Source organism: Miscanthus floridulus, chromosome 4, assembly GCF_019320115.1.
Source record: "Miscanthus floridulus cultivar M001 chromosome 4, ASM1932011v1, whole genome shotgun sequence".
NCBI classification, from domain to species: domain Eukaryota; kingdom Viridiplantae; phylum Streptophyta; class Magnoliopsida; order Poales; family Poaceae; genus Miscanthus; species Miscanthus floridulus.
Genome location: NC_089583.1, coordinates 94,205,372 through 94,231,669, shown reverse-complemented (window position 1 = coordinate 94,231,669; position 26,298 = coordinate 94,205,372). Strand labels below are relative to the sequence as shown.

The window sequence follows — 26,298 nt, the reverse complement described above, 5'->3', positions numbered from 1 at the left end:
GCCTAATGAGAAGATGGATGCACACTTGGCTACTCTTGATTCACTAATGAGGCTACTCTCTTGGATTCTCAAATCTCAATCACCTCACTAGAACCTTGCTTTTCTTGGCACACACAAACGTGTTTCTCAGCTGTTGGAATGAGCAAAAGTAACTCCACACACGAGTGGAGCTTCTATTTATAAGGCAGCCTGAAAAACGAACCGTTATGAGCTTCTGCGGGGTGACCGGACGCTCCAGTCGTGTTGACCGGACGCTTCGGTCAGTTCAACCCGCGAACCAGTAAAAATGAGTTGACCGGACGCTGGCAGGGTCCGGTCAGCACTGACCGGACGCGTCCGGTCGCATGAAACCCTTACTGGACCCTCATTGGACTCGACCGGATGCTGAACCCTCAGGGTCCGGTCAGTACTGACCGGACACGTCCGGTTGCAGATTCCCTTCTCTGGAACCTTACTGGAGTCGACCCTTCAGCGTCCGGTCGCACCGAACGTAGTCAGCTGATCAAATGAACTGACCGGACCCTGCGGCCAGCGTCCGGTCGCACCGGGGCCAGCGTCCGGTCAGCATTTGACCCTCCATTCACTTCCAACTCTCGATCATATGTGAATGAAGTTTGCTCTAAAGGATCTTAGGCATTCATAGGAGCTACCTAGAGCTAGTTTTAACAAATGTGCACCACACCTAACTCACTAGACTCAACTAGGTCAAGCTACCCGTCCATACCCCCTTAATAGTACGGCCAAAGGAAAAACAAAGTCCTAAACTACTCTAAGTGTCACTCCAACTCCAATCGACACTTAGAACTAGTCATCCTTAACCTTGTCGTCCATTCTTTGAAAACCGAAACGATTTCCATCGTAGAGGCAGACAACTTTGATTGCCCAATCGATTCTCCATTATCATGACCTAACTTAATTGCCTCTGCAAAACATACGTTAGTCATAGTAATCTTGTATTGTCATTAATCACCGAAACCCAACTAGAGGCCTAGATGCTTTCACATACTCATACCATTGTTGGATGCACAAATGCATACGGTTCTAACTTGTATATGCACGGACCATGAATTTGACAAGAGGACACAAGGGTACTTCAAAAAGTAAAAGACTGGACAAAAGATCACTTCGCTCTTTAATATTGGGTGTAAATGTAGATGTACATATTGACAAGATAAATGAAGAGGGTTAGGCTATTAGTGCTCACTGATGAAGATATTAAGCTCGGATGTGATCCTTGCGTGTTGCTGTGTACAATTTGACTGCCAACGAACTGGAGATCTCCTCGTTCTGAATCAAACTTGATTAGGAAGGGGAACACATGAGGGGAGGGAAAGAAATGAGATTAAGCAGCAAGGAAAAGAATCAAACACCAAAAATTATTTCTAGCGAGCCTAGGCGAGGCGAGGCAATCCTGGCCTAGCTAGCTTGGGCCGGCAAAACAACGAAACAGCCCCTCCCTAAATATGCAGGCCCAGAGACTCCTGACAGCTGAATAGCTTACATGCAAATATTTCAACTGAAAACTTTAAGTGCAGATAGGGGAACTGCAATGGAGGAATCTATCACTGGGAATGCAGATCAGTGTTCACATATAAGATGGCACGAGCACTGAAAACTACTGGAAACTGGGACATGCCAGTAACAGCAAGCCTGGAAGAAAATGCGGCCACATCTCGTATCCACGCTTCTAGCATGGAACTGTGAACCATGTACTAAACCAAACACTTATTGAGCAATGTTTCAGAGAAGCCGGAAGCCAGAAGAGTTTTTGAAACATTACTCCGAAGTCCGAACAATATATACTACATAAAAGGCTCAAGTCTCCCTTACATGAAATCCTGGAGGACGAATGCAACTATGCAGGCCCCTGGATCTTTTATTTATGATGAGCTAAAATGGCTTCGAGCTAAGATTACCATGGACTTCACTTGTTCTGCAGCATGGACACTGCTGCCTTGTCAGTGAACCAAGTGAATTCTCCATCTTGCAGAACAGCCATCTCAACAGGCAGCAGATCCGATGAGGTTTGCTTGTCTGAAAGTGCTTTCTGCACCGCTGCAGCCTTTCCAGCTCCGGTTACCACCATTGCAACATATGCAGATGAGTTGATTACTGGAAATGTAAATGTGATTCTCTCGGGTGGTGGTTTTGGAGAATCCTTAATGTATGTGACCCACCTCTCTTTCTCATTAACAAGAGGGTGACCAGGGAAGAGAGATGCAATGTGGCCATCAGGTCCCATTCCCAGAAGCTGGAGATCAAACCTGGGAAATCCAGTCGCTGCTGACATGGAAATCACACCGTTCTTAACAAGCTGCTTCAAGCACGCTTCATAGTCATCTGCTGCTCCCTCAGCTGACAAGGCATCATTTATAGCATAAACTTGTCCAGGAGGAATCGGCACCTACAAAATTGAAAGACAGCACCAAGTTACTCTTACAGATTACAGAGAACATGAAAACTGCTGATGCTGTTATGAATCCCTCTGGGCCTCCACAAACATCAAGTAATTGACAAGATTGTTTAGAGCTCAAGCAGCATTTGAGCCTTGACAAATAAGCATATAAAACTTATCATTTAATAAAACCCAAACCAGAAACTGTATTCTTTTATTGCTAATGACTCACCTAAACTGTTGGCCTCACTATTGGTAAACCTGAAAAATCTTAATCTAGTTTTTGAATATCATTTTGAAAAAAAAATGTTAAAGCAGACTAAAGAGTCTGTACTGGACTGTATGTAAAGAACTGCAACAAACTTAGTTAAACAATATGAATGACTAGATTATAAAAAGGCTACCTAAAAATGCCAAAGTTCATGAACCAGACATGTGATTCTAATGCAAACTCGAATATGGCCAGAGTACAAGACAGTTGTATCATGAAGTCAACTAAGTTTGGTTTAAGTTCCAGCATACCATGACCTGTTTCATTCTGAAAGACCATACCATGACCTATTTCATATTTGCATATGATTCCAAAACTGAAATTTAACACAAAACATGAAGCAAAGCTACACAAGAAAATGGTTTGTGTATCACTGCAATCTACAGGAATAATTTAGATATTAGAGTTTATTTAAGCACAGTTGTCGCACAGAAATTGAATACCATCAGCAGAGTATAGCAGGGTTAGTTTCACAGAAATCGAGTATAGGAGGGACATGGACATCAAATGCTTTGAGACACCAGCATATCCCATGAGGCATGAAGGAAGACAAATTATTCATAAATCATAATACATCACAGAAAAGCTACCACCACCTGTTGGTATGCTCCTAAATGATGTCTAACCACCATCGGTGCAATAGGTTGTCACTACAATTCGCATCCATTTCATTTCCACCAGAACTATTGGTTTCTTTTTGCACTATCCATTTCATTTACATGAAAACTATTCATAATACATCACATAAAAGCTACCACCACCTGTTGGTATGCTCCTAAATGATGACTAACCACCATCAGTACAATAGGTTGTCACCACAATTTGCATCCATCTACTATACCATAGGAGGCCCCCACTAGCAGATTTTGTCTGTAATTTGGTGAAGCCACGTCATTGTAAGACATAATCTGCTGCTGATCTCTTTTTATTTGCTGCACAGACAGATTTGACAATAGGTCATTCTCTACTGTCCTAGTTGATGTAGCAGTAGCGCAATAGGCCCACTAGTACATTAGTTGGTAGCTAATACATCAGCCATGTCTTGGTAGTGGGTTGAGGTAGGAATTGTACTGCTAGTACTAGGAGTAGTTGGGGCTATACTCAGCCATGCTCATGTGTACCTTATAGTTGGTACATGAGTTGTATATATTCTACCATTATGCAATGAGAAAAGGCAGTTCAGTTGCCACAAACTAGAAGGGTAGAGCCTAGGCCAACGCTGGTGCTTGTGTTATGTGTGTGTGTTGTGCTCACCCCTTCTTCTACCTCTAGTCATAGTGAGTGAGTGTGTGTGCTGGGAAGCTAATTGCTTACCTGTGCAGGGATTCCAGGGACCAACAAGTGGTATCGGAGCCGTACTGGCTCGCCTGCGTCGCCGGACTAATCACTGGCGATGGCACCTGGCTCGGAGACAGCAGCGGAGCTGCGGGAGGCGACAGTGCTGCTGGGGCTGCCCAGCCACGACAGGAGGTCGTCGTGCACACTGGTGCGGGAGGACAAGCGGCACTACTTGGCCACAGCTGACTCGCACCAACTATGGCGAGTGGGCAGTGACTATGAAGGTCAAGCTCAGAGCCTGGCGGCTCTGGAATGCCATTGACAAGGGCACCGACAATGAAGAAGACATGTCAGCGATGGAGGCCATCCTCGCTGCTGTGCCAGCGAAGTACAGGGAGCCGTTGGGGGCGAAGAAGACTGCTAAGGAGGCGTGGAAGGCCATTGTAGCGATGCGCATCGGCTCTGACCGCGCAAAGAAGGCGACGGCCCAGCTGCTGAAGCAAGAGTATGCCAACCTCAAATTCCGTGATGGTGAATCGGTGGACGACTTCTCCATCCGCCTGCAGTCGCTCATCAGCAAGCTGGGGAGCCACGGCGTCACCATCGACGAAGAAAAGACGGTCTCTAAGTACCTCCACTACGTGCCAGTGAAGTACATCCAGATCGCTCTCTCCATAGAGACGATGTTGGACCTGTCCACCCTCACCGTTAAGGATGTGACCGGCCATCTGCGGGTGGTGGACGAGCACATGGAGCATGCCACAGCAACGACGGACAGCGGCAAGCTGTTGCTGACAGAGGAGTGGGCTGCCCGGATGAAGGAGAAGAAGTCCGGGGAAGCCTCCTCCAGCCGCGGTGGCGACGACAAACGCCACGACAAGGCTTCTTCGGAGAAGAAAAAGAAGAAGGCCAACCCCAACGCCTGCAGACGCTACGGGAAGACAAGCCATTGGGCAAAGGAGTGCCCAAACCGCAAGCAGGAGAAGAAGGTCGAGGCTCATTGGTGCAAGCTGATGATGATGATGAGGTCACTCTCCTGATGGCGACGTTCTATGCACTGCACGACGTTGAGACCGAGGAGAAGGGAGAGGTAATGGCGGTACAGGAGCACGGGAAGGCTCTGAAGGTTGTCAACCTCGACGAGCCGCGCGCCCAAGTCCACCTCGAACGTGTGGGCGGCGAGCAGGAGCAACGGTGGTATCTGGACTCCGGCGTCAGCAACCACATGACGAGTTCCAAGGCGGCCTTCTCCGAGCTCGACGACAACGTGACTGGGACAGTGAAGTTTGGTGACGGCTCAAGAGTGGCGATCCGAGGGCGCGGCACCATCATTTTTCGGTGCCAGAACGGCGAGCACTGATGGTGGAGCACAGACGTCTACTACATCCCCCAACTGCGCTCCAGCATCATCAGCATTGAGCAGCTGGACGAACGCGGCAGTGAGGTGCTGATCGAGGATGGCATCCTCAGGATCAGGGGATCGGGAACAGCGCCTTCTCGCCAAGGTGAAGAGATCCCGGAACCGGCTGTACCTGCTCGACTTGAAGGTGGAGCAGCCCATCTGCCTGGCTGCACGACGCACGGAGGAGCCGTGGCTGTGGCATGCCCGGTATGGCCATCTCAGCTTCGACGCTCTTAGTCGGCAAGAGAAGATGGTGACTAGGCTGCCTCACATCGAGCACATCGACGAGCTGTGTGACAGCTGCTTGGCTGGGAAGCAAAGGAGGTTGTCGTTCCCGAAGACGGCGAAGTATTGCGCGGTGGAGGCCCTCAAGCTGGTCCATGGTGATCTCTGTGAGCCGATCACGCCGGCGACGCATGGGGGCCGCAAGTACTTCATCTTGCTGGTGGATGACTGCAGTCGGTTCTTGTGGCTGCAGCTTCTGACCAGCAAGAACGAGGGGTGGAGGCGGTCAAGAAGTTCAAGACGCGCGCGGAGGCGGAGAGCGGCAAGAAGCTGCGTGTGCTGCGGACTGATCGCGGTGGCGAGTTCATCTCTGTGGAGTTTGTTGCGTACTACGCGGATCAAGGTGTGGTGCGCCACCACACCGCGCCGTACACACCGCAACAGAATGGCGTGGTGGAGAGACGCAACCAGACGGTGATCAGCATGGCGAGGTCGATGATGAAGGCTAAGAAGATGCCGGCGAAATTCTAGGGAGAGGCGGTGACCACGGCGGTGTTCATCCTCAGTCGTGTGCCCACTAAGGCCCTGAAGGGCAAGACGCCGTTCGAGGCTTGGCATGGACGCAAGTCGAATGTGTCCTTCCTCAGGACATTTGGCTGTGTTGGCCATGTCAAGAACACAAAGCCCCACCTCGGCAAGCTGGAGGACAGAAGCACGCCCATGGTGCTGTTGGGTTATGACGAGGGCAGCAAGGCCTATCGGCTCTATGATCCCAAGGGAGGCAAGGTGGTGGTTTCTAGGGATGTAGTGTTCGACGAGATGGCTGCTTGGGATTGGGAGGATCAAGGCGCCAGGGAAGCTGCTGGTGTCAGCAGCACATTTGTTGTCGAGCACTTAGTGATCCAAGGAGGAGATGATGGTGCTGGAGAGCAGGCTGCTGCTGGAGAGCAGGCTACTGCTGGAGAGCAGTCTCCACCAGCAGCGGCGCATTCACCTCCACCAGAGTCCCCTGCGACGGCAGCACAGGGGACACCCCCACTGGAGTTCGCATCACCACCCACCGACATCGACGAGTTCGTGGATGCTTTCCATGACAGCGAGGAGGTTCGGTTCAGGCGGGTGGACAACATTGTCGACGAAGGGGGAGCTCCTGTACTGGCTAGCCAGCTTCTGGATGACCCAGAGCTACTCCTTGTCAGTGCAGAGGAGCCGCCGACGTTCACAGTGGCTGAACGCGACGCCAATTGACGTCGGGCGATGTTGGAGGAGATGAGGGCGATCGAAGGACAATGGGACATGGGAGCTGGTGGATCCATCGGTGGGCTGCAGGCCGATCGGGTTGAAGTGGGTCTACAAGGTGAAGCGGGACGAGCGCGGTGCCATTGTCAAGTACAAGGCTCGGCTCGTCGCCCGTGGCTTCGTCCAGTGCGAGGGCATCGACTTCGAGGAAGTCTTCGCTCCGGTGGCGCACATGGAGTCGTTCGCTTGCTGTTGGCCATGGCAGCAGCGAAGGATTGGCGCGTCCACCACCTCGACGTCAAGTCATGCGTTCCTCAACGGCGAGCTCACGGAGACGGTCTTCGTCAAGCAAGCTCCGGGCTTCGCCATCAAGGGCGCTGAGCACAAGGTGCTCAAGCTGCGCAAGGCACTCTACGGGCTTCGGCAGGCCCCTCGGGCGTGGAACGCCAAGCTCGACGCCACATTGGGCGAGCTTGGGTTCACTCGCTGCGCCACAGAATACGCGTTGTACACGCGGCGACGGGGGAAGGAGGAGCTCGTCGTCGCCGTGTACGTGGATGACTTGATTGTCACCGGTGCGCGTGCGGAGGACATCGATCAGTTCAAGCGCGAGATGGCAACTCGGTTCAAGATGAGCGATCTCGACGCGCTCTCCTATTACCTCGGCATCCTACTACCTCAGCATCGAGGTGAAGCAAGGGCAAAGAGAGCATCTCCCTAGGCCAGCGAGCCTATGCGGAGAAGTTGCTGGAGCGCGGCGGCATGGCGGAGTGCAAGCCGTGCGTGACTCCGATCGATGGAGGAGCGGCTGAAGCTGAGCAAGCACAGCACCGCTGCGAAGGTGGACGCGACGCGCTACCGGAGCATCGTCAGCGGGCTGCGCTACCTCACTCATACCCGGCCAGACATTGCGTTCACGGTTGGGTATGTCAGCCGTTTCATGGAGGACCCGCGTGAAGACCATTGGACGGTAGTGAAGAGGCTGCTGCAGCTACGTAAGGGGTCGCTCGATCAAGCGAATCATCTTCCCCAAGAGTGGCGGCAAGGGTGGGCTACGGCTCACGGTTTTCAGTGAGGCACCCCCCAAGGCAACGGAAGGTTAGCCAGAGCTCACTGTTTTCAGCGACGCAGAGATGGCGGGCGACATCGACGGGCGACAGAGCACCTCTGGTGTGCTTGTCTTCCTTGGAGCAGTCCCCATCGCCTGGCAATCGCTGAAGCAGAAGATTGTGGCACTGTCGACTGTGCGAGGCGGAGTACGTCGCAGCAGGCCACGGCGGCGTGCCAGGCTGTCTGGCTACGCCGGCTGCTGGGCGAGTTGACTAGCGAGGAAGCTCACTCGCCTAGCTCTGATGGTGGACAATCAGCCCGCCATCGCCCTCGCCAAGAATCCTGTCCTCCACGACCGGAGCAAAGCACATCGACATCAAGTTCCACTTCCTCCGGGACTGCGTCGATGGAGGACAGATCGTCATCGAGTTTGTCGAGACCGGCAGACAGCTCGCTGACATCCTCACCAAGTCACTCGGGCGCCTGCGGTTCATGGAGCTGAGGAAGATGATTGGCATGGATGAGGTCAAGGCTTTGGGTTAGCAGCAGGATTAGGGGAAGAATTGTGAGACATAATCTGCTACTAGATCTCTCTCTTTATTTGCTGCACAGCAGATTTGACAATAGGTTATTCTCTGTTGTCCTAGCTGCTTGTAGCAGTAGGACAATAGGACCACCACTGGTACATTAGTTGGATAGCTAATACATCAGCCATGTCTTGATAGTGGGCTGAGGTAGGAATTGTACTGCTAGTACTAGGAGAGTAGTTGGGGCTTGTACTCAGCCATGCTCATATGTACCTTATAGTTGGTACATGAGTTGTATATATTCTACCACTATGCAATGAGAAAAGGCAGTTCAGTTGCCACAAACCTAGAAGGGCAGAGCCTGGCCAACGTTGGTGCTTGTGCTGTGTGCGCGCGCTGTGCTCACCCCTTCTTCTACCTCTAGCCATAGTGAGTGAGTGTGTGTTCTGGTAAGCTAGTTGCTTACCTGTGCAGGGATCCCAGGGACCAACAAGTCACCAAGGGCCCACTTCTCTCCCACGCCTGCCCACCCGTGAGCACCCCTCCGCATGTTCTCTTTTTCTGCCGCAATCTACAGTGGCCATAAGTGCAACAAACTGAACAGCTGTTTCTGTCCATCGGTCCCCCTCTCTGTCTGCTCATCTTCCCCACGTACAGGGGTGCCTCCCTTTATATATGAACCTTCTCCATGGCAATTTGGATTTTGCCTCTTATGAAGCCATCCTGGAACCTCTGAAGGCTAGATCACTAGCTGCACCAAGGGTATTACATCGGCCTCCTACTCAGTGACATCCAGCTAGCAGGTCTAAATGGAAGTTTGTTTTCATTAGCCTAGGAGTTAGTATTTTAGATTTCTATACTTCTTGCTATCAAATTTAAGTAGTCTAATTTTTCTTCTCATTTGAGCCCTTTTCGGTCATCAGATCAGTCCGTGAATGATTTGTGTGACCCTAATGATTCCTCAAAAGAAGTTCATAGGTCACAACAAATTCTGAAATTACATAGGTGTGCTTTCCATGTAGTCTTGTGCTACATTTTGCTTCTTTCTACTAGATAAGCTCCAGCAGCTGGTGATGCCGATGATTCTGCTTCTTGCTACTAGATAAGCTCTAGCAGGTGATGCTTCAATAATTATTCAACATTCATAATGGATCGCTACAGGAATTACAGCTTCCGCCAGGGTATTTGGATCCTTTTTTTTTTCTTATGCCACATACATCCTTTTTTAATCAAGAGATAAGCACTTCTAATTGAAAATGCTTTGTCAGGTTTATCAGTTAGTGAAGATGGGTCATAGTCTTCCATTATTTGGAAATTTCAAGACAAAATTAGGAATAAGCCAAGGATCGTTCCACAATGGGGTATTTCCCTCAGCATGTAGAGAAGATCGATTCCTTACTGAAGATGCCATTAGAAATTACCATTGCACCAAGTTCAGTACTTTAGTGCTGGCAGCATAGACATTCACAATTTCCAAATAGTTAGTATCTCACAAGCTCATACTATTAATTATACTGTCTATTAATACGACCATGTGTGACGCCACTGCCACATGTGCGATTCCGAACATAACACTTTGTTTTGTAATTAAACCAGGATGACATTTGCAGAACTTTTTTTAACAGTGAACCAATAAGATGGTGTTATTATGTCATTTTATTTCACATTATTATCCATTGTTTATCTGAAATTCCCCCTCAATCCCGCCGCTACTCTCAAAGCTATCATGGTGGATGCTACATATAAGTTCTCAAATTCTTTAAACCCCCTTCCCCATGTACAACACTACAAATTCCCGCAGCAACGCGCATAGTATCATCTAGTTTCATTTACACGAGAACTATTGCTTTCATTTTGCACTATCCAAGTATAACCCGAACCTTATTACAGCAGGTTATGTTTTCCAATTTTTTTTCGAAAGAAACAGTAGGGTCCCCTACTGAATAAATAATTTATATTAGAAAAAAAAAGTTAAACAGCTAAAAAAATAAACAAGGAAGCTAGGTTTACACAAAAGCATCTAGCCAGTCACTTATAAGGGGGAAATAATCCCCTTGAAATGATGCAAAAGCATTGCGAATTCATGAACGAACTTGGATTTGCGATATGTCTTCCAATTACCCAAACAGGTAACAAGGAAGGCCGAAACGAGTACAACCAGCTGTTGACAAAGGAACAAGAAATTGCGGAGAATACCTTGGAGAGAAACCCATCAAAGGCGAGCTTGTAGTTGCTATCCACATGGTCCTTGCGAACGACCCTCTCATCCACCCAGAAGACGTGCCACTTGCTCCAGTCCACTGAATCCAGGTACGGCGGCTCCGTCAGCTTCCTGCGAAACCAATGACGACGAGAGATATCTACTTGGTCCCCCAGATGACCCAAGAAAGTAGCTAATTTCTGAGGGTGGAAGGAAAGTTAAAGAACCTGAGCGCCTCGATGAGGGATCCGCCAGAGAGCACGGCAGTGAAGGCGCCCCTCTCGGCCGCGAACTTCTCCGACAGATCCGCAGTGTACTTTGCCAACGAAACCGCGAGATCCTCCTCGGAGTCGAAGATGAGCAGCTTCTTCTTGGACCCAGCATCGGAGGCGGCGCCGTCGGTGGCCATGGCAGCGGCGGGGACAATGGGGAAGGAGGGGGAGGAAGAAAAGATACGGGGTTTGGATCTGATTCTTCTGCGGCAGATCTCTGGTACGCGAGATGCCGGCGGCGATCGGCGGCCGGTGAGGCGTGGGACGAGGGCGGCAGCGGCAACGGCGGCGGCGGAGACGGAGGTAGACATGGTGTGGTAGTTTGCTTGTTGTTATAAGAGGGGTGTGATGTGGGGCTGGTGGTGAGTGACAGGTGGATGGAGAGGCGTGCAGTATTTTGTACCGTCCAGATCAAGATAGACGGCTATTTCTGGGGATCAACATTCGGCCTTGTGCGGTTGCTCGTCGAACTTTCGATTCGCCCCTGTAGTGAAGTGTTGTGCTTATACCGTAATAAGAAAGCCATGTCATTTGAACACTATCTATAGACAACACATGGGTATTAAATAAGCCATGTCATTTGAAAATCCTATTGGTGGCTTATTTAAATATAAGCCATGTCCATGTCATTTGAAAAGCTGATAGCTTATTTAATATCATCCATGGCAGAGTTTTATCGGTATTAAATAAGCTAATAACTTTTAGTAAATATGTTGACATGGCAATATGACACTATAAATAAAGACAGATGATCAAAGTTTTTTACACTATTTCTAACACATGAGACTCTTGAAAATTGGATTATGAGACCCAATGAAACTAGCCTAAATGCGTGTATTTTTTTTCTTGTTTCTTGCCTTCCATCATAGCTTCCGTGAGCATCGCGCTCCATACTCTATCTCCTATCATCACCTCTTTCCCGCCTATATTTTGCTGACGTGGAATCTTTTCCATCGGTTGGCTAGGCACTATTATACTCGCTTTAATGGTTGCATAGCACCTATTTATCCCCTATTTCAAAAAAAACAATTCTGATATCCAACAATTATATCATTTTAGGAACAGAAATGCTATACAACACATATGTATTTTAGAGAAAAAAACATATAGATTTTAATCCATCGGATCGTTGTCTCGGTATATCCGCATCCCTCGGGTCCGCAGGGGCCACCGGCCGAGGACCTGCCTGCCTGAGGCCACCGGCCGCGCGCGGCGCCAAACGGCCGGCCGGGCAGGCGAGGCGATTACAGCATGCCAAAGCAGGATCTGCAGGGGCTGCGCGAGAATTGATTGCCCCAACGCTGCTACTACTAATACAGAAATCTAATCCGCCCCGTCGTCCTTGCCATTGCCTGGCCGCCTGGGCTCTGGGCTGCAAGCTGCATCTGCATGCATGTACGCCTACGAGAGCTCGTAGCCCTGCGTCGATGCCACGGCGTGCCCTGCGGCCCATCAGCTAGCCGACCCTCTGTATTTTATCTTTCCATAGAAAAAAAATTATTTTCTGTATATGTGATTTGTGATATGTAGATCTGTAATCTTGTGATTGTCTGAAGGTAGAAGAAGGCTAGAGGTAGAAGAAGGATGGAGGCTGTTGGATCTTAATCTTATGGTGCAAAAAAAAATTCATGTGTTGGAATTGTATAAAACACATGGTTGTGCAGTAGACGGACTCGGGAAAGGCGATAGTAGTAAATAAATAGATATTTTGTTTAGGCTCAGCTTTTAAAAGCTTCATTTTGACTATTTTCAATTACACATACAAACCAGTGGAGTATGAAAGTATTTTCGAATATGTATCCTGTTGAAAACTGTAATCATTAAACATACTTAATTATAGTTTGAGAAGTATATATGGGTAATTTTTTTTTACTTTTCCATAATAAATATCAAAACTAAGTCGCCTTCTGGGTCTTGTTGCCAACAAAGCAGGAGAATGTTGATAAGTGCGAGTGCAACAAGTGCACATCGCACCATGCGTCCATGCCAGTATGCAACAAGTTGCCGATGCACTACAGCTTTTAGATTCCCTTCCATTCCAGACACACCACAGGCGATCAAGTGAGAATTTCCATTGCTAGTAGTGGGTTGGATGTTATCGTGCTACGTGCTACACTAACAAGTCGTCACTTGAAAATTCAAACAAAAGTATATGAAATATGTATAGCTTCGTTTTTCCTTTTGCAAAAAAAAAATCGTGCTAACAATAGTGTCACCTCTTAATGCATGTTGCTACCACCGTGGCCATGCCGGCCCATCCTATGTCGCCCTCACACACAACTCTGCTGGTCCGTGGGCCGTGGCCATCGGACACCGCCCTCCTGCTGGTTGCACAATGGACTCGCCAGAGTTTTAGGATGGTTCTCAAAAAAAAAAAAAGAGTTTTAGGATCGGATCATTATTGTGAGATTTAATCTAGCTAGTGGCCTAACCGTACCCTTTATCCATGTCGTCCTTCCTATTGTTAGCAACAAGTGTTATTGGCTATTATTAGATGTTTCTAATGAGACCATGTTAGGAAGTAGCTTACCGTACATGTCATCAATTGTCTTTGGCCCTGTTTGATCAATTTCGGATTCTTGAAAACCAGTTTTTGCCTCTAATTTTTAAAATCTGGATTGTGAGCAAAAATTGGTGGGGTGTTTAAACCCTCCAGTTTTTAAGAATCTAACTTCATTTATTGCTCTATGTGTCACAAAAAACTAAGCTAGGTATTAACAGCTTCCTAGTTTTTAATAATCTGATAAAAACTGGTAGCAAAAACTAGTATGTTTGGATCCCACCCAATTTCAAAAAACCAAAATTTTAAAAACCGACAAAAACTGGAGGGGTCCAAACAGGGCCTTAAATGAAGGAAGATAGAGCAAGAGTGTGTTTGGTTCTAGGGCAAAGCTGGTCTCACCTTACCCAGTGCACCGAGATATGCTAATGGAATGATATGTTGATAGGATGAGGAGGTGGCCTCTAGGCTCGTGCTAGCTAGCAAGGAAAATCCTATAGAACCAAACGATAGAACCTCCTTGAAGGCCAGTAAATTTCCTTGGAGATGCTCTAAGGAGCCAAATCGTCCTTGAATTGAACACACCCTAATAAAGATAAAACATATCTCGGAGCTAGTCTATATATAGCAGAAAACATATAGGCAATTATCACATTCACGTACATATGCGAATATGGTGATAATTCACTACCAGAAAATAGAATCTCCTTGACGGCCAGCAATTTCCTTGAGGGGCGAAATTGGACCCCCAATGATACATCATTACCTTGGGAGTTGTATGAAACCTCCAAGAAAATGCATATTCTTGAGTGCTAACCCAAACCGCCAAGGTAATTCCACATTTCCTTGAGTGCTAGTATGAACCATCAAGGTAATTCCATGTTTCCTTCAATGTTATTACAAATCGTCAAGGTATTTCCTCATTTCCTTGGTGCTATTCAAAACCGCCAAGGTAATTCATATTTCCTTAGGTGTAACTGGAAACCGCCAAGGAAGTGCTTGTTTCCTTGAGTGTAGACCCTCAAGTAAATTGTTGTGTCTGCTAAGAAAAAAATGTTCAATTTATAGTCATTCCTCTTAACCACTAATATAATGAACTTATTGCATTTTTGTTAGTTAGACATTGCATTTTATACACACAAATGCTCCATTGACATGTTTGTGAAATGAAATACATTTTTTCTTGGTAAATTAATCCAACAAAAGGTACAATTTGTGTTGTTACGCATTAGAGAATGCATATTTGCACTTAGCTTGAGATGTCAAGCTAGTTTTAAAGCTATTATGCAACATACTAATATCGTATGAAGTCAAAGTTTATTTCAAAGCTATAGAACCCGAAGAAATATACAACTTTGTAGTTGATGGCTTTTCATTTGAAATTATTTAAATTCCCCAAACTATGTATTAAGTTCTCAAAGTTTTGGAATTCAAATTTTTTGAATTTTTCAAATGACCTTAGATGGAGATACAACCTAAACTAAAGTTGTAGTACTCTATGAGGTGTAAAACTTTTTAGTTAAAACTTTTTCATTTGAAGTTGTTTAGGGTCTCTAATATTCATTACAAGATCCACTAAAGTAAATAGAAAAAGAAAGAAACATTAATTCATCTAGTCACAAACTCACAAATAACTTTGTGGTGTAGTGGTAAGTGAGTTTCATGAGAAACCTTAGGTTGTGAGTTTGACTGAGTTTGGTTCCTAGCTACAACAAGTGTGTGATTACTTTTTCTTTTTTTGTTGTACATATCTTGGGTGTTATCGGCACTTGTCGACGAAATATGGTCGGCAGTCTACCTAGGGGTATGCCCAAGGTAGTAGATTATCGGTAGACAGATGCGCAAGCTACAAACAAGATGGTGACGCAAGACAGACACGAGGTTTTATCCAGGTTCGGCCGCCATGAAGACGTAATACCTACGTCCTGCGTCTGATTGTATTGCTGTATGTCAATGAGAGATATTTTTAGAGAGGTCCCCTGCCTGCCTTATATAGTCTGGGGGGTAGGGTTACAGATCTGGAAACTAATCCTAACCAGTTATAATTGCCATAGGTGGCCGGATAAGGATTCCTATTCTAACCGACCAGGATCTTGCTTGATCTCCAAGTCTGTCTTGATTCCTTACGCGGGACTCCGAGCAAATTGGTCGGGCCGCGCGTCGTCTTCTAGTGGGCCAGATCCCAAGGTCCGAGCTGGCCCAAGCCTAATCGTAAGGGTATAGGGGTTAATACCCCTACAGCTAGTCCCCGAGCACCATGTATTATGTTGCGACACGCCGTTCGATCTTCTTCAACTAACACGATCTATCTTCATGTCATCTCCAACTGGCTAAAACATTGACCAAGCAAATGTGCCAGTATTCTGGTCAGCACAGAGAGCAGTAGACCACGATTATAGCCGAAGATTCCGGTTGTCCGAAGAATGCATGGTGCTCTAAAGAAAAAGAAAAAGATTCCTTTCCTGATCAAGTGTGCCCACTTGTATTTCTGAAAAGAAATGTAAGTGACCCTTGTACACTAGTAGTTATGGCCAACAGTCAGAGCGTAGGGGTCAATAAAATAAGCATATTCACTGCAAGGTGAAGTGTGCCCACTTAGTCCCCGAGCCTAGTAGTAGGTGACGCAGGCACATGGTGTTAGGGTCTAAAAAGAATTCCCACTTAAGTTAAGAATCCAATCGTCGTACAAGCGATACGAGATGCACCGGCAGGTGCATCGTACTGATGTAGTCCCTGAGCTTGCTGGAAGGCATGGTATCAGCCTTGTAGCAAGGTCTAAGTGAGAAAAAATAAATGCCTCTCAATTGTATGTGAGTACAAATCATATGTAGCCGAGGAGAGCGGTCTCCTAGCAATGTTCGGAGAGTGGTTGGGGCAGCCCCCGAGCACGAGAGTGGTCGGAACAGTCCTCGAGCACGATGGTGGTCTGGACAGTCCTCGAGCATGATGTGGTCTGGGCAGTCCTCGAGCACGATGGTGGTCTGAACAGTCCCCGAGCACGAGAAGTGTGGCAAAAACCATATGCCACTTGTACTATTATTTTATGTATTTATTTATTTACTTGCTCTGTCAAGTCCAATCTAACACGTCTGGTCAAAAAAGTAGACGGATATAGCACGTCATACTGCCTTTTTGTCTTGTCAAGCAAACAGTTGCGTGGCACCTGTTAGTAGGTGTGTCAGCGTGGGCCCTCCCACACTGGCAATGAAGAGGCGTATATATTGGCATAGATCTCGAGGCTGTGAAAACAACCGTCTGCGACACGTGCGCACATCTCCCAAGAATCTCGGGAAGACGAAACGGCATAACTCTTGGGTTAAATATAGTATAGGATAGGTAAGTTACTTTTTACTGAACCCCATTGCCATTCGTAGCCACAACTTTCTTCTTCCTCTTGCCAACCCTAATACCTCCAAAATTGCCACCAATCAATCCTCTGCCATTTCCTCGTTCATCATCAAGGCCAGATTCATGGCGAAAAGTGATGCGCAGAAGAAGGCAGGAGTCATGGCGAAGGAATGGTGGAAATCGAGAAGCAACGAGCAGACCATTGAAGACCTCGTCACCATGGGGGTACTCCACAACAAGGAGCTCATAGGATGGCGTGCGCCGGAGGGCGAGGGATACCCCGATCCACAACCTGGTGAGATCGTGGTGTTCGAAGACTTTTTTAAGCGGGGATTTAGGGTTTCGGTACATCCTTTTCTTCAGGGGCTCTATCTTTACTATAAGATTGGGATTTGCAATCTGCATCCCAACTCGATCCTCCTTGTCACCACTTTCATACATCTTTGCGAAGCATATGTCGTCTTCTAGCCCTATTTCAATTTTTTCGCCATCTTTTCTGTCTGTGGAAGAAAGGAAGCAGCGGTTCGAAGATAGCCGGGGGTGTGTACCTCAACCTCCATGATGGCATGAAAGCCCAGTACCTGCACTACCCATGGAACACGTCGCTAGATGACTGGTACAAGAAATGGTTCTACATCCGTGAAGAGCCAAACACGATCACATTGTGTGACGTGGGGTACATTCCGGAGAAGAGGACAAGCTGGTCAGAGATGCCCGAGCACTTGGAATAGATTCCAGAAATATTTGGAATGATCCCATGAAAAAAACTAGATGGTCCGAGCGTGGTTGGGAACTTCATCAGCCGACAGATCTAGCCCTGCCACAGGAGAGTACATCCTGGCTATGAATATCAAGGTAGCGCGGACCCAACGAGGATGAGGCAGGGGGCGCTTGACAAAATTGAAGTCAAAGCCAGAATTGGAGAGCTATTTAACTTAGCTGATCCAAATTATGCCAGATTGAGCGACATCGAGCACGCTTTCAAGCTTGCCTGACCTCCCCCAAAGGTAACTCGTCTTGCCCTATACCCGTAGTCTTATATTGCGGTAGGAAAAGCGGAAACTTACTGTGTGCACTCATTTTTGTTACCTAGGTTAATGGTCGGGATAGAGCAATAGTGTTTGTGTCACCACCCCCTGGAGTGGAGTGGCCACAAGGAGCTAGTCCCACCACCCAGACCAGCACCGATATCGAGAACGAGGACGTCGATTGGGCAGTGCTCGGAGCTAGAGAGGAGGCAGCGGCCCTAGCCGTTGGTAAGCAGCCGGCTACCCCCAAACAGTCGAAGAAGAGATCAGCAACCACCTTGCTCACCGGGGGGCGCTAAATATTAACGAGCCCAAGGGAGGCCCGGAGGAGAGACCGGCCAGCAAGTGTCGATAGGTGATTTTTGCCTGGTCGGACGATGATGCAGAGGAGGGAGAGGATGCAGACACCTTTTGACTTGTCCCTCGAAAGAGGAGGAAACAACTAGAGTCAATGGGTCAAGGTGTCTCCTCCGTGCCTATGGGACCCACATCGTCGACATCGGTGAAGGATGCAGCCAGGTCGACTTCAAGAGTACCTAGGCAAGGAATGCGACCGGCGATGGAAGCGACAACCCGACCGAGTACTCCACCGACCATTGTAGCGCGAAGGACAAGCAGCGGAGGGGTCAAGCACCAAGGCCCAGCGATAGTGCTGGATGTAGAGGGAGACCAGGAGTCACCCGCACAGCACGTGGAGCAAGTACGGCCGAAGAGATGCGCCTTCGCCACATCATTCCGCGCTTCTAACATGTAAGTATTTGTAACCTTATTATAAGTTAGCAATTTGCATTTAATATGATTGTTTTCTAAACTTATCGTGGATATACTAGCTCGGCATCCACCGAAAGTCTAGACCAGCTAGCCAAAAGTGGCGTGGCACCGCCAATAAGTGTAGAGCAGACTACCCAGCGGCCGACCATCAAGGAACCCATAGTAGAAGATCTATCGGGTCCTCAGCAAACAAACAGTCAGACAATAGTCCCTGAGCAGATGGTCGAGGAAAGAGCCGAGCCGAGCACGAGTGCTCCGAGCATTAAACCTGCTGAGGGCAACACCTCAGCATCAAGGGTAATGGAATAGACTAAGGAGCAGTGCCCGAAGGTGATAGCACAGACCATGTTTGTCGATGCTACAGCCTGTGGGAAGGCCATGGTGATCGCAGAAGCTGCTGACGCCGGACCAGCACCGAGACCTAAAGAAGAGCCCGAAGAGGATGAAGTGGAGGAGGTCCTGGGCCATCCACAGGACAAGCGATGACATGTGTATGTGTCGCATTGGCGGAACGACCAATGGGTTGTCCATGAGGAAATCCCGGAGGTCAAAGAAACCAAGAAAGTTGAACGGGCGGCGAAACAGCTAGTGACGGAGGTGTAGGTAAGCTTCGCTTCACCCCCTGATCTTGCTGTCTAGTCACAGCTGTCTTACTTAGCGATCTGCATACAGGACTTAATGAAGACCACAAGAAATGCTTTGACTAGATCAAGGGGATCGCTGCAAGTAACAAGGAGCTGACGACAGAGGTGGAACGCTTGCACCAGTGACTTGAAGCCGCCAACCATGAAAAGATGGTGCAAGAATCCTAGAACCAGAACTTGGGTGTCCAGCTCAGTAATAAAGAGCGGGAAAGAACAAGTAAGTAGCCACTTTATCACAACGACTACTGACAAGTGCTGTTGCGTTGTTGGTAGTAACAGCTGTAGTGTTGGCTTAGAAGCCAAAGTAGTCCGTCTCTGAGAGGAGAACAGTCGTGCGGTCGTGGAGTGTGATCGCCTAAAAGAGGACAACAGAAAATTGGCACAAGACTAGTCATAGCTCTAGGACCACACGACCAAGTTGATAGAGGAGCTGAAAGGTAAGTTTTCCAAACCCCTTTGCTCATTTTTATTGCCTACCATAGTTTGGCGTAATGTAGCATCTTAACAGCATGTGCGGTTTACAGTTATAAAAATCAATGCGAAGAAGCATCTGGAGGCTGTGATAAAAGACCGTGACGGCTGGAAGGCGCAATGCTAAGAGATCACCAAGGATCATGACACCTAGAAAAACTGGTGCCAGGAGGTGGCAACGGGCATTTTGTCGGTCCTGAATCTCATTGATCCGGCGCTAGCAGAGGACGTGCCGAGGACGCCACAGCTGGGATTGATTGAGAGATGCCAAAGGGCATGGGGATGGCTCCAGGAGTTCATGAAGGAGGCGGGAGAGTACACAGGCGCATATGTGCTAAGCATGGTACGTGCTCACTACCCTTTGATCAATCTCAAGTGCCTGGAGGCTAGATACCCGAAGGAGGTAGATCCAGACAAAGTTGAGAAGCTATGGATGACTCAACTGGACTTGTCGGCGAAGATAATTGGCGATATTAACCTGTGTGGAGGCGCGGCACCACCCATACAAGGAACGCCATCAACAAGTCAGCTGGGAGCGCCATCATTTTCAAGCCAACAGGCGAAGCCTGCGGTCTCGACCAGTCAGGCATCGGTGGGGCCACCTTCTTCAGCTCGTCAACCACAACAAGAAAGTGCACTTGATCATAAGTGGTATTCATTTCATATGGGTGAAGAATGGAATTCAAAACGGTATCTATTGGTCTTCACCAAGCTTATAATTGGACTTCACATTGCTATTGGAGTAATGAATTGGAATCTATGTGACTATCCTCTACTCCAACATAGCAAAGGTATCATTGTAATGTGCATGATCATTTCATCCCTTACTAGTATGCGGTTAGTGCATATAGTACATGCTTCATAGGATCATGCATAACAAATGAAATGTTTTAAATTTATAGCCTATCACTATTGTTTGAATGATTATTTGATCTAGTGGTTAGTATATGAATTTGTTCATGAGCTAGTGAACCCAAGTACTTGACTTAATTTGGATTGCTAACAAGTGACAAGTACAACATTGACAAGATAACCCTTAAAAGAGGTGTGAAGAAGCTTGTCATTGGCTCAAACCGGACTTGGAAGCTTAGGCAAAATAATTTAGTTCAAGTCAATCATAGAAGCTCATGATAGTGATAAGAGTACAAGCATAAGACAACAATGCAAATGGATATCTAGTTTGTATGTTTCAACACACAAGTAATATCCTATAAGTGGTACTCATAAAGATAGCAAATGTTCAAGAAATGGTCTTTATTGATAAATCAAACAAGTGGTTCCATACTAGAAGATTCTTTCAAATGGTATTCACTTCCTACAAGTGGTATCTATACATAGTAGATGATGGTTCCACAAGTGATCCTCAACTTTAAGTGATCATCAAATGAAGAATGCATCCCTCACCTACAAGAGCTTAAGTGAAATAAAATGGATGACCCATGCATAAGAATGATAAGATACAAGTAGTACAAGTTGCAAATTCTAAATGGTATCTACTTGTGGTGTCATTCCAATATTCAAGTAATGTCCATCAAAAATGCAAGTCTCAACCATCTACCCCAAAGTACATACCTTTGCATCAATAAGAAGCACACCTTTTATGGAAATTGATGACAAAGGGGGAGAAGTTGTACAAAGATATGGGGGAGAAGATTGTAAAGATGGAGAGATGAGATATAAAAAGAAATAGAGGTTGGACATGGACAAAGAGGGAGCAACATTAGAGAAAAGAATGGATCACAATTCTTGGACAAGGGAAGCACACAAGTAGGGGGAGCAAGCTCATGAACTTTGATTGATTGCATTTGATATATGCATATTCATGTGCTTGCTTGCATTGCATAAGCTTTAAGATTTAATATGCATGCTTGTGTGGTGTATGCTAGTTGTAAAACTTGAATGATGATTTGATAACTAGCATGCATAGGATGATAGCTAGACACTTGGTATGCTTTTCAAGTAATGCTAGTACCTTGCTTTTAATGTTGATCTCACAAGGTATCTAGTGCTTTTATTTCCAAGTGATGTCTAGCTAACCATGGTGCTAAGGATGAACTTTAAAGGTGCAACTCCGATTGGTACATGCTTCAAAGGTTTATTCTATACACCTTAGCATCATTTTGTAGCATTTACTCTCCCACAATTTCAATCTATGCATATGTGCAAGCTTCAAATTAAATACTCTAGCACATATGTAGGGGGAGCTAATGCTACCATTTCGGGTTTATGGTACTTGTCCAAAATCATTTACACATGGTAAAATTGCTTGGGCAAGCAACATGAATCCAAAAGAGCTTAATTTCCATATCTTTGTAGAGTTGTCATCAATTACCAAAAAGGGGGAGATTGAAAGGTCCTTGTTTGGTTTTGGTAATTGAGTGACAACCTAGATGGACTAATTGTGTTTATGTGAGATACATAGGTGATTAGTCCATAGGTACATGTGTGTGAGCAACATATGCCATGAAGGTGAAAATGGCTTAGAGATGTTGCAAAGCTCACACATGTGATGATGAAGGAGCTTAAACGCACATGAGACATGACATTGAGTCATGTGATCAAGGTGGAGAAGATCAAGACAAGACTTGGCTTGATGGACCGGTTGCAAGCGTGAAGGGCAAGTCGAAGGCTTTGGAGTGATGGACCGCATGGCGGTGAAGCTTGAGCAAGACTTAGCGCTGATGGACGATGGCAATGGTGAAGAGCAAGTAAAGTCAAGATCGATGAACCAATATGATCATGTGATGATATGAAGTGGATCATATCATTGTTGATCGTGTCGGTGCATGTGTTGCATCGACATTGAAGGAGATGGAATGGAATGCGTAAGGCAAAGGTATAACCTAGAGCATTTCATTTCACCGGTCATAGGTGTGTAGAGAAGTTTATGACCGAGTTTAGGATAGATGGCCGTACTATCAAGAGGGGCAAACTTGTTTGCATATCGGTCATCTAGTGCCACTCGAGTGATCTAACTTTGCATTGTCGCTAGGATCGAGTGGCGTGGCAAGTTGAGTGGCTAACATTCTTTGGGAAATGATTGTGAAAATGCTAACACACATACACATAGTGGTGTACACTTGGTGGTGTTGGCACATTTACAAAGGAGGTGGTGTTTGTAGGGGTGAGATGGGTTTGGGTCCCTCTTAACCACAAGAATTTGTATCCGGCGCAATAGAAAATAGGCATTCCATTTTCCCGAAAGCGCCGAATCCCGCCTCACAAGCTCGGCGGGATTCGGCGCTTTCGGAAAAATGGAATGCCTATTTTCTATTGCGCCGGATACAAATTCTTGTGGTTAGCACACTTGAGCAAGGGTGAAGAGAATGGAGAAGATGCTGGCATCGGTCAACTGACCGAACGCTAGATCTAAATGCACCGAACGCTGGCAGGCTACGTCTGGTCGCACTGACGTACGGTGACGCAGTAACTGGAGTGTGACCGGACGCTGGCTGCGTCCGATCGCGTTCGACCGAACGTGTCCGGTCATGCTTGGGAGCTTACTGGAAACGACCAGACGCTGAGGGTCCAGCGTCCGGTCAGTTGAAGCTGCTGCATCCGGTCAGGTCAAGTGACCATTGGAACCGGGACACATGGCCATCTGCGGGCGACCGAACGCTGAGGTCCAGCGTCCGGTCAACACGACCGGAGCATCCAGTCGACCCGACCGGAGCATCCGGTCGACCCGATCGTTGCCCAGTGAAGGGGTAACGGCTAGTTTAGCCCTTGGGGCTATAAATAGAAGTGGCCTTCGGCCATGGCTGGTGCTGAGCACCTTGGGGGACTTTGTGTCCATGCCTGAGAGTGCTTAGGAGCCCTCCATCACACATATACTTGATAGTGATCATTCGATTGTGTGAGTGAGCGATTCTAGTGCGATTGCATCGTGAGGTTGCATCGAGTGGCACTAGGTGATTGAGTTGCAAGCCGGTGGTGCTTGTTACTCTTGGAGGTTGCCACCTCCTAGACGGCTTGGTGGTGGTCTCCGTCGAAGCACGCAAGAAGCTTGTGCGGCGCTCCGGAGAAGTGCTTGTGAGGGGCATTGTGCTCGCCCCGCGGGAGCCGCGAAGAGCAACTCTAGTAAAGCGTGTCATTGAGCTACCCTCACTCAAGGGGTAGGTTCTTGCGGCGCCCGACGTGCGGGCTTAGCGGGTGATGCTAATTAGCCGCCGAACCACCAAGTGAGCGGTCGACACAACAGGGACTAGCGTGTTGGCAAACACGTGAACCTTGGGAGAAAAATCATCGTGTCAACCTTGTTCTTCCCGTTGGTTTGCATCCCCATTACACAAGCTTGCAATTACTTTTATACATATTAAGCTTGTGTAGTTGCTCTTGTAATTAGATTGCTTGTGTAGCCCGCTAATTACCTTCTTGCTTGTGTAGCATAGAAGTAGCTCCCTTGCATGGCTAATTTGGTTTTAGTAACCTTGTTAGTCATATTGCTTAGTTTGTGTAGCTAAGTATTTGCGCTATCTAATTAGGCATTGGTTGCCTTGTTATTGAGCATTGCTAGTGAGCTTTGTTAGCTTTGTGCTTTTGCTTACTAGCATGTGTAGGAGCTCTCTTGTTGCTTAAAATACTAGTGGCATAGGTTTGTGTGACCTTGCTCCTAGAATTGTTTAGGAGAGCTCTAGCTAGCCCGTCACCTTAGTTGCATAATTAGTATCTTTGCAAGGTGCTAGTGAACATATATAGAGGGGTATAGTCTTGGCTAGACCGATAGTTTTAATTCCACACTTGTATCGGTTAGCCGACGCGATTAAGTTTTAGAAAAGACTATTCACCCCCCCTCTAGTCGCCATCTCGACCCTTCAATGATCCTAACTTTGACAGCGCATCTGCTGCTTGATTTTTGTCCCAGACCACATGTGTGTACTCGATGCCATAGAACTTGCCTTCTAGCTTCCTGATCAATTTGCAGTATGCATCCATCTTTTCGCTGGTCGTATCTCAGTCCTTGTTGAGTTGGTTAATGACCAGAGTCGAGTCTCCATAGACATAGAGACGCTTGACACCGAGCTTGACCGCAATGCGTAGACCATGTAGGCATGCTTCATACTCGGCGGTGTTATTAGACGCTGGGAAATAAATCCTGAGGACATATCAGAGCTGCTCCTTGGATGGTGATCCGAAAAGGACTCCTGCTCCTATGCCATCGATGTTGAGAGAGCCGTCGAAGTACATCTTCCAATACTTGGCGGGCCTCTGAGAGGCAGGTGTGCTTAAGTCTGTCCACTCGACGATGAAATCGACAAGTGCCTGAGACTTGATTGTAGTATGGCTTGCAAATTCCAAGGAGAAAGGGCATAGCTCCATTGCCCATTTGATGATGCGCCCATTTGCATCCTTGTTGCGAATGATGTCTCCCAGAGGGTACTCAGTCATGACCACCACGCGATATCCGTCGAAGTAGTGTTTCAACTTTCGAGATGTGATTAGTATGGCGTAGATCAGTTTCTGAATCTGTGGGTACCTAGTCTTGGATTCATTGAGCACCTCACTAACAAAATAAATTGGTCGCTGTACCTTGTAGACATGGTCGGGCTCGTCGCGCTCAACCACCATGGCAGTGGGGACCACTCGATTGGTTGCCGCGATGTAAAGCAGGAGGGTTTCGTCTTCTCTGGGAGCGGTGAGGACCGGAGGTGATGTAAGGAATTATTTTAGCTATGTAAAGGTAGCGTCTGCTACCTCTGACCACTCAAACTTCTTGGATGCTTTGAGTAGCTTGAAAAATGGTAGTCCTTTTTTGCCTAATCTTGATATGAAACGACTAAGGGCAGCCATGCATCCGGTAAGCTTCTGAACGTCCTTCACCTTTTTGGGCGGCTTCATGTCCAAGACAGCTTTTACCTTCTCTGGGTTAGGGCGTATGCCGTCGTGACTGATGACGTTGCCGAGCAATATACTAGATGGAACACCAAAGATACACTTCTTTAGGTTTAATTTCCATTGGAATGTGTTAAGAGCTGCAAAGGTGCGTTCGAGGTTGTCAACAAGGGTATATGCTTCCTTAGTTTTAACAACTACATCATCAACATAAGCCTCAATGAGGTCGTCTTTTATCTCATCTTTGAGGCAGGCCTGTATGGCGCGTTGGTAAGTAGCCCCAGCGTTCTTAAGCCCGAACAACATGGTCATGTAGCAGTAGGCGCCGAAGGGCGTGATGAAGGATGTCTTGATCTGGTCATCCTTTTTTAGAGCGATCTGGTGATAACCAGAGTAGCAATCGAGAAAGGAAAGCAACTTGCAACCGATAGTTGAATCTACGACCTCGTCTATGCGAGGTAAGCCAAAGGGGTCTTTAGGGCAGTGTTTGTTGAGATCAGTGTAATCAACGCACATTCTCTATTCATTATTCTTTTTGTGTATAAGAACCGGGTTGGCTAACCACTCTGGATGATACACTTCTTTGATAAATCCGGCTGCCAAAAGCCATGTAACTTCTACCCTAATAGCCTCCTTTTTGTTGCGAGCGAACCGTCGTAGCTTCTGCTTGATAGGTTTGGCCTTGCCATCAACATTTAAGGAGTGCTCGATCAAGTTCCGAGGTACACCGGGCATGTCAGCGGGTTTCCATGCGAACACACTCATGTTGCTCCTCAAGAACCTAACGAGCGCGTCTTCCTATTTAGGATCCAGGTTGGCCCCGATAAGGGCCGTTTTGCTGGGAT

The 26,298-nt window shown here is 47.2% G+C and overlaps 1 protein-coding gene across 1 annotated transcript; it reads right to left on the bottom strand.

The window, feature by feature from the left end:
* Positions 1-1,754: 1,754 nt before the first annotated feature.
* Positions 1,755-11,200, bottom strand: LOC136550041 (probable 6-phosphogluconolactonase 4, chloroplastic). Its single transcript, XM_066541475.1, has 3 exons — positions 10,815-11,200; positions 10,584-10,719; positions 1,755-2,404 (listed from the first exon to the last, which is right to left on the bottom strand). Exons 1-3 carry the CDS (start codon positions 11,168-11,170, stop codon positions 1,925-1,927), a joined length of 972 nt encoding a protein of 323 aa, XP_066397572.1. The 5' UTR covers positions 11,171-11,200; the 3' UTR covers positions 1,755-1,924.
* Positions 11,201-26,298: the final 15,098 nt, after the last annotated feature.

Coding starts and splice junctions, on each gene's coding strand:
- LOC136550041 (XM_066541475.1), bottom strand. CDS start 11,170: ATGTCTACCTCCGTCTCCGCCGCCGCCGTTGCCGCTGCCGCCCTCGTC. Junction 10,720..10,814: donor TCCCTCATCGAGGCGCTCAG/GTTCTTTAACTT, acceptor TTGGTTTCGCAG/GAAGCTGACGGAGCCGCCGT. Junction 2,405..10,583: donor TTGATGGGTTTCTCTCCAAG/GTATTCTCCGCA, acceptor TCAATTTTGTAG/GTGCCGATTCCTCCTGGACA.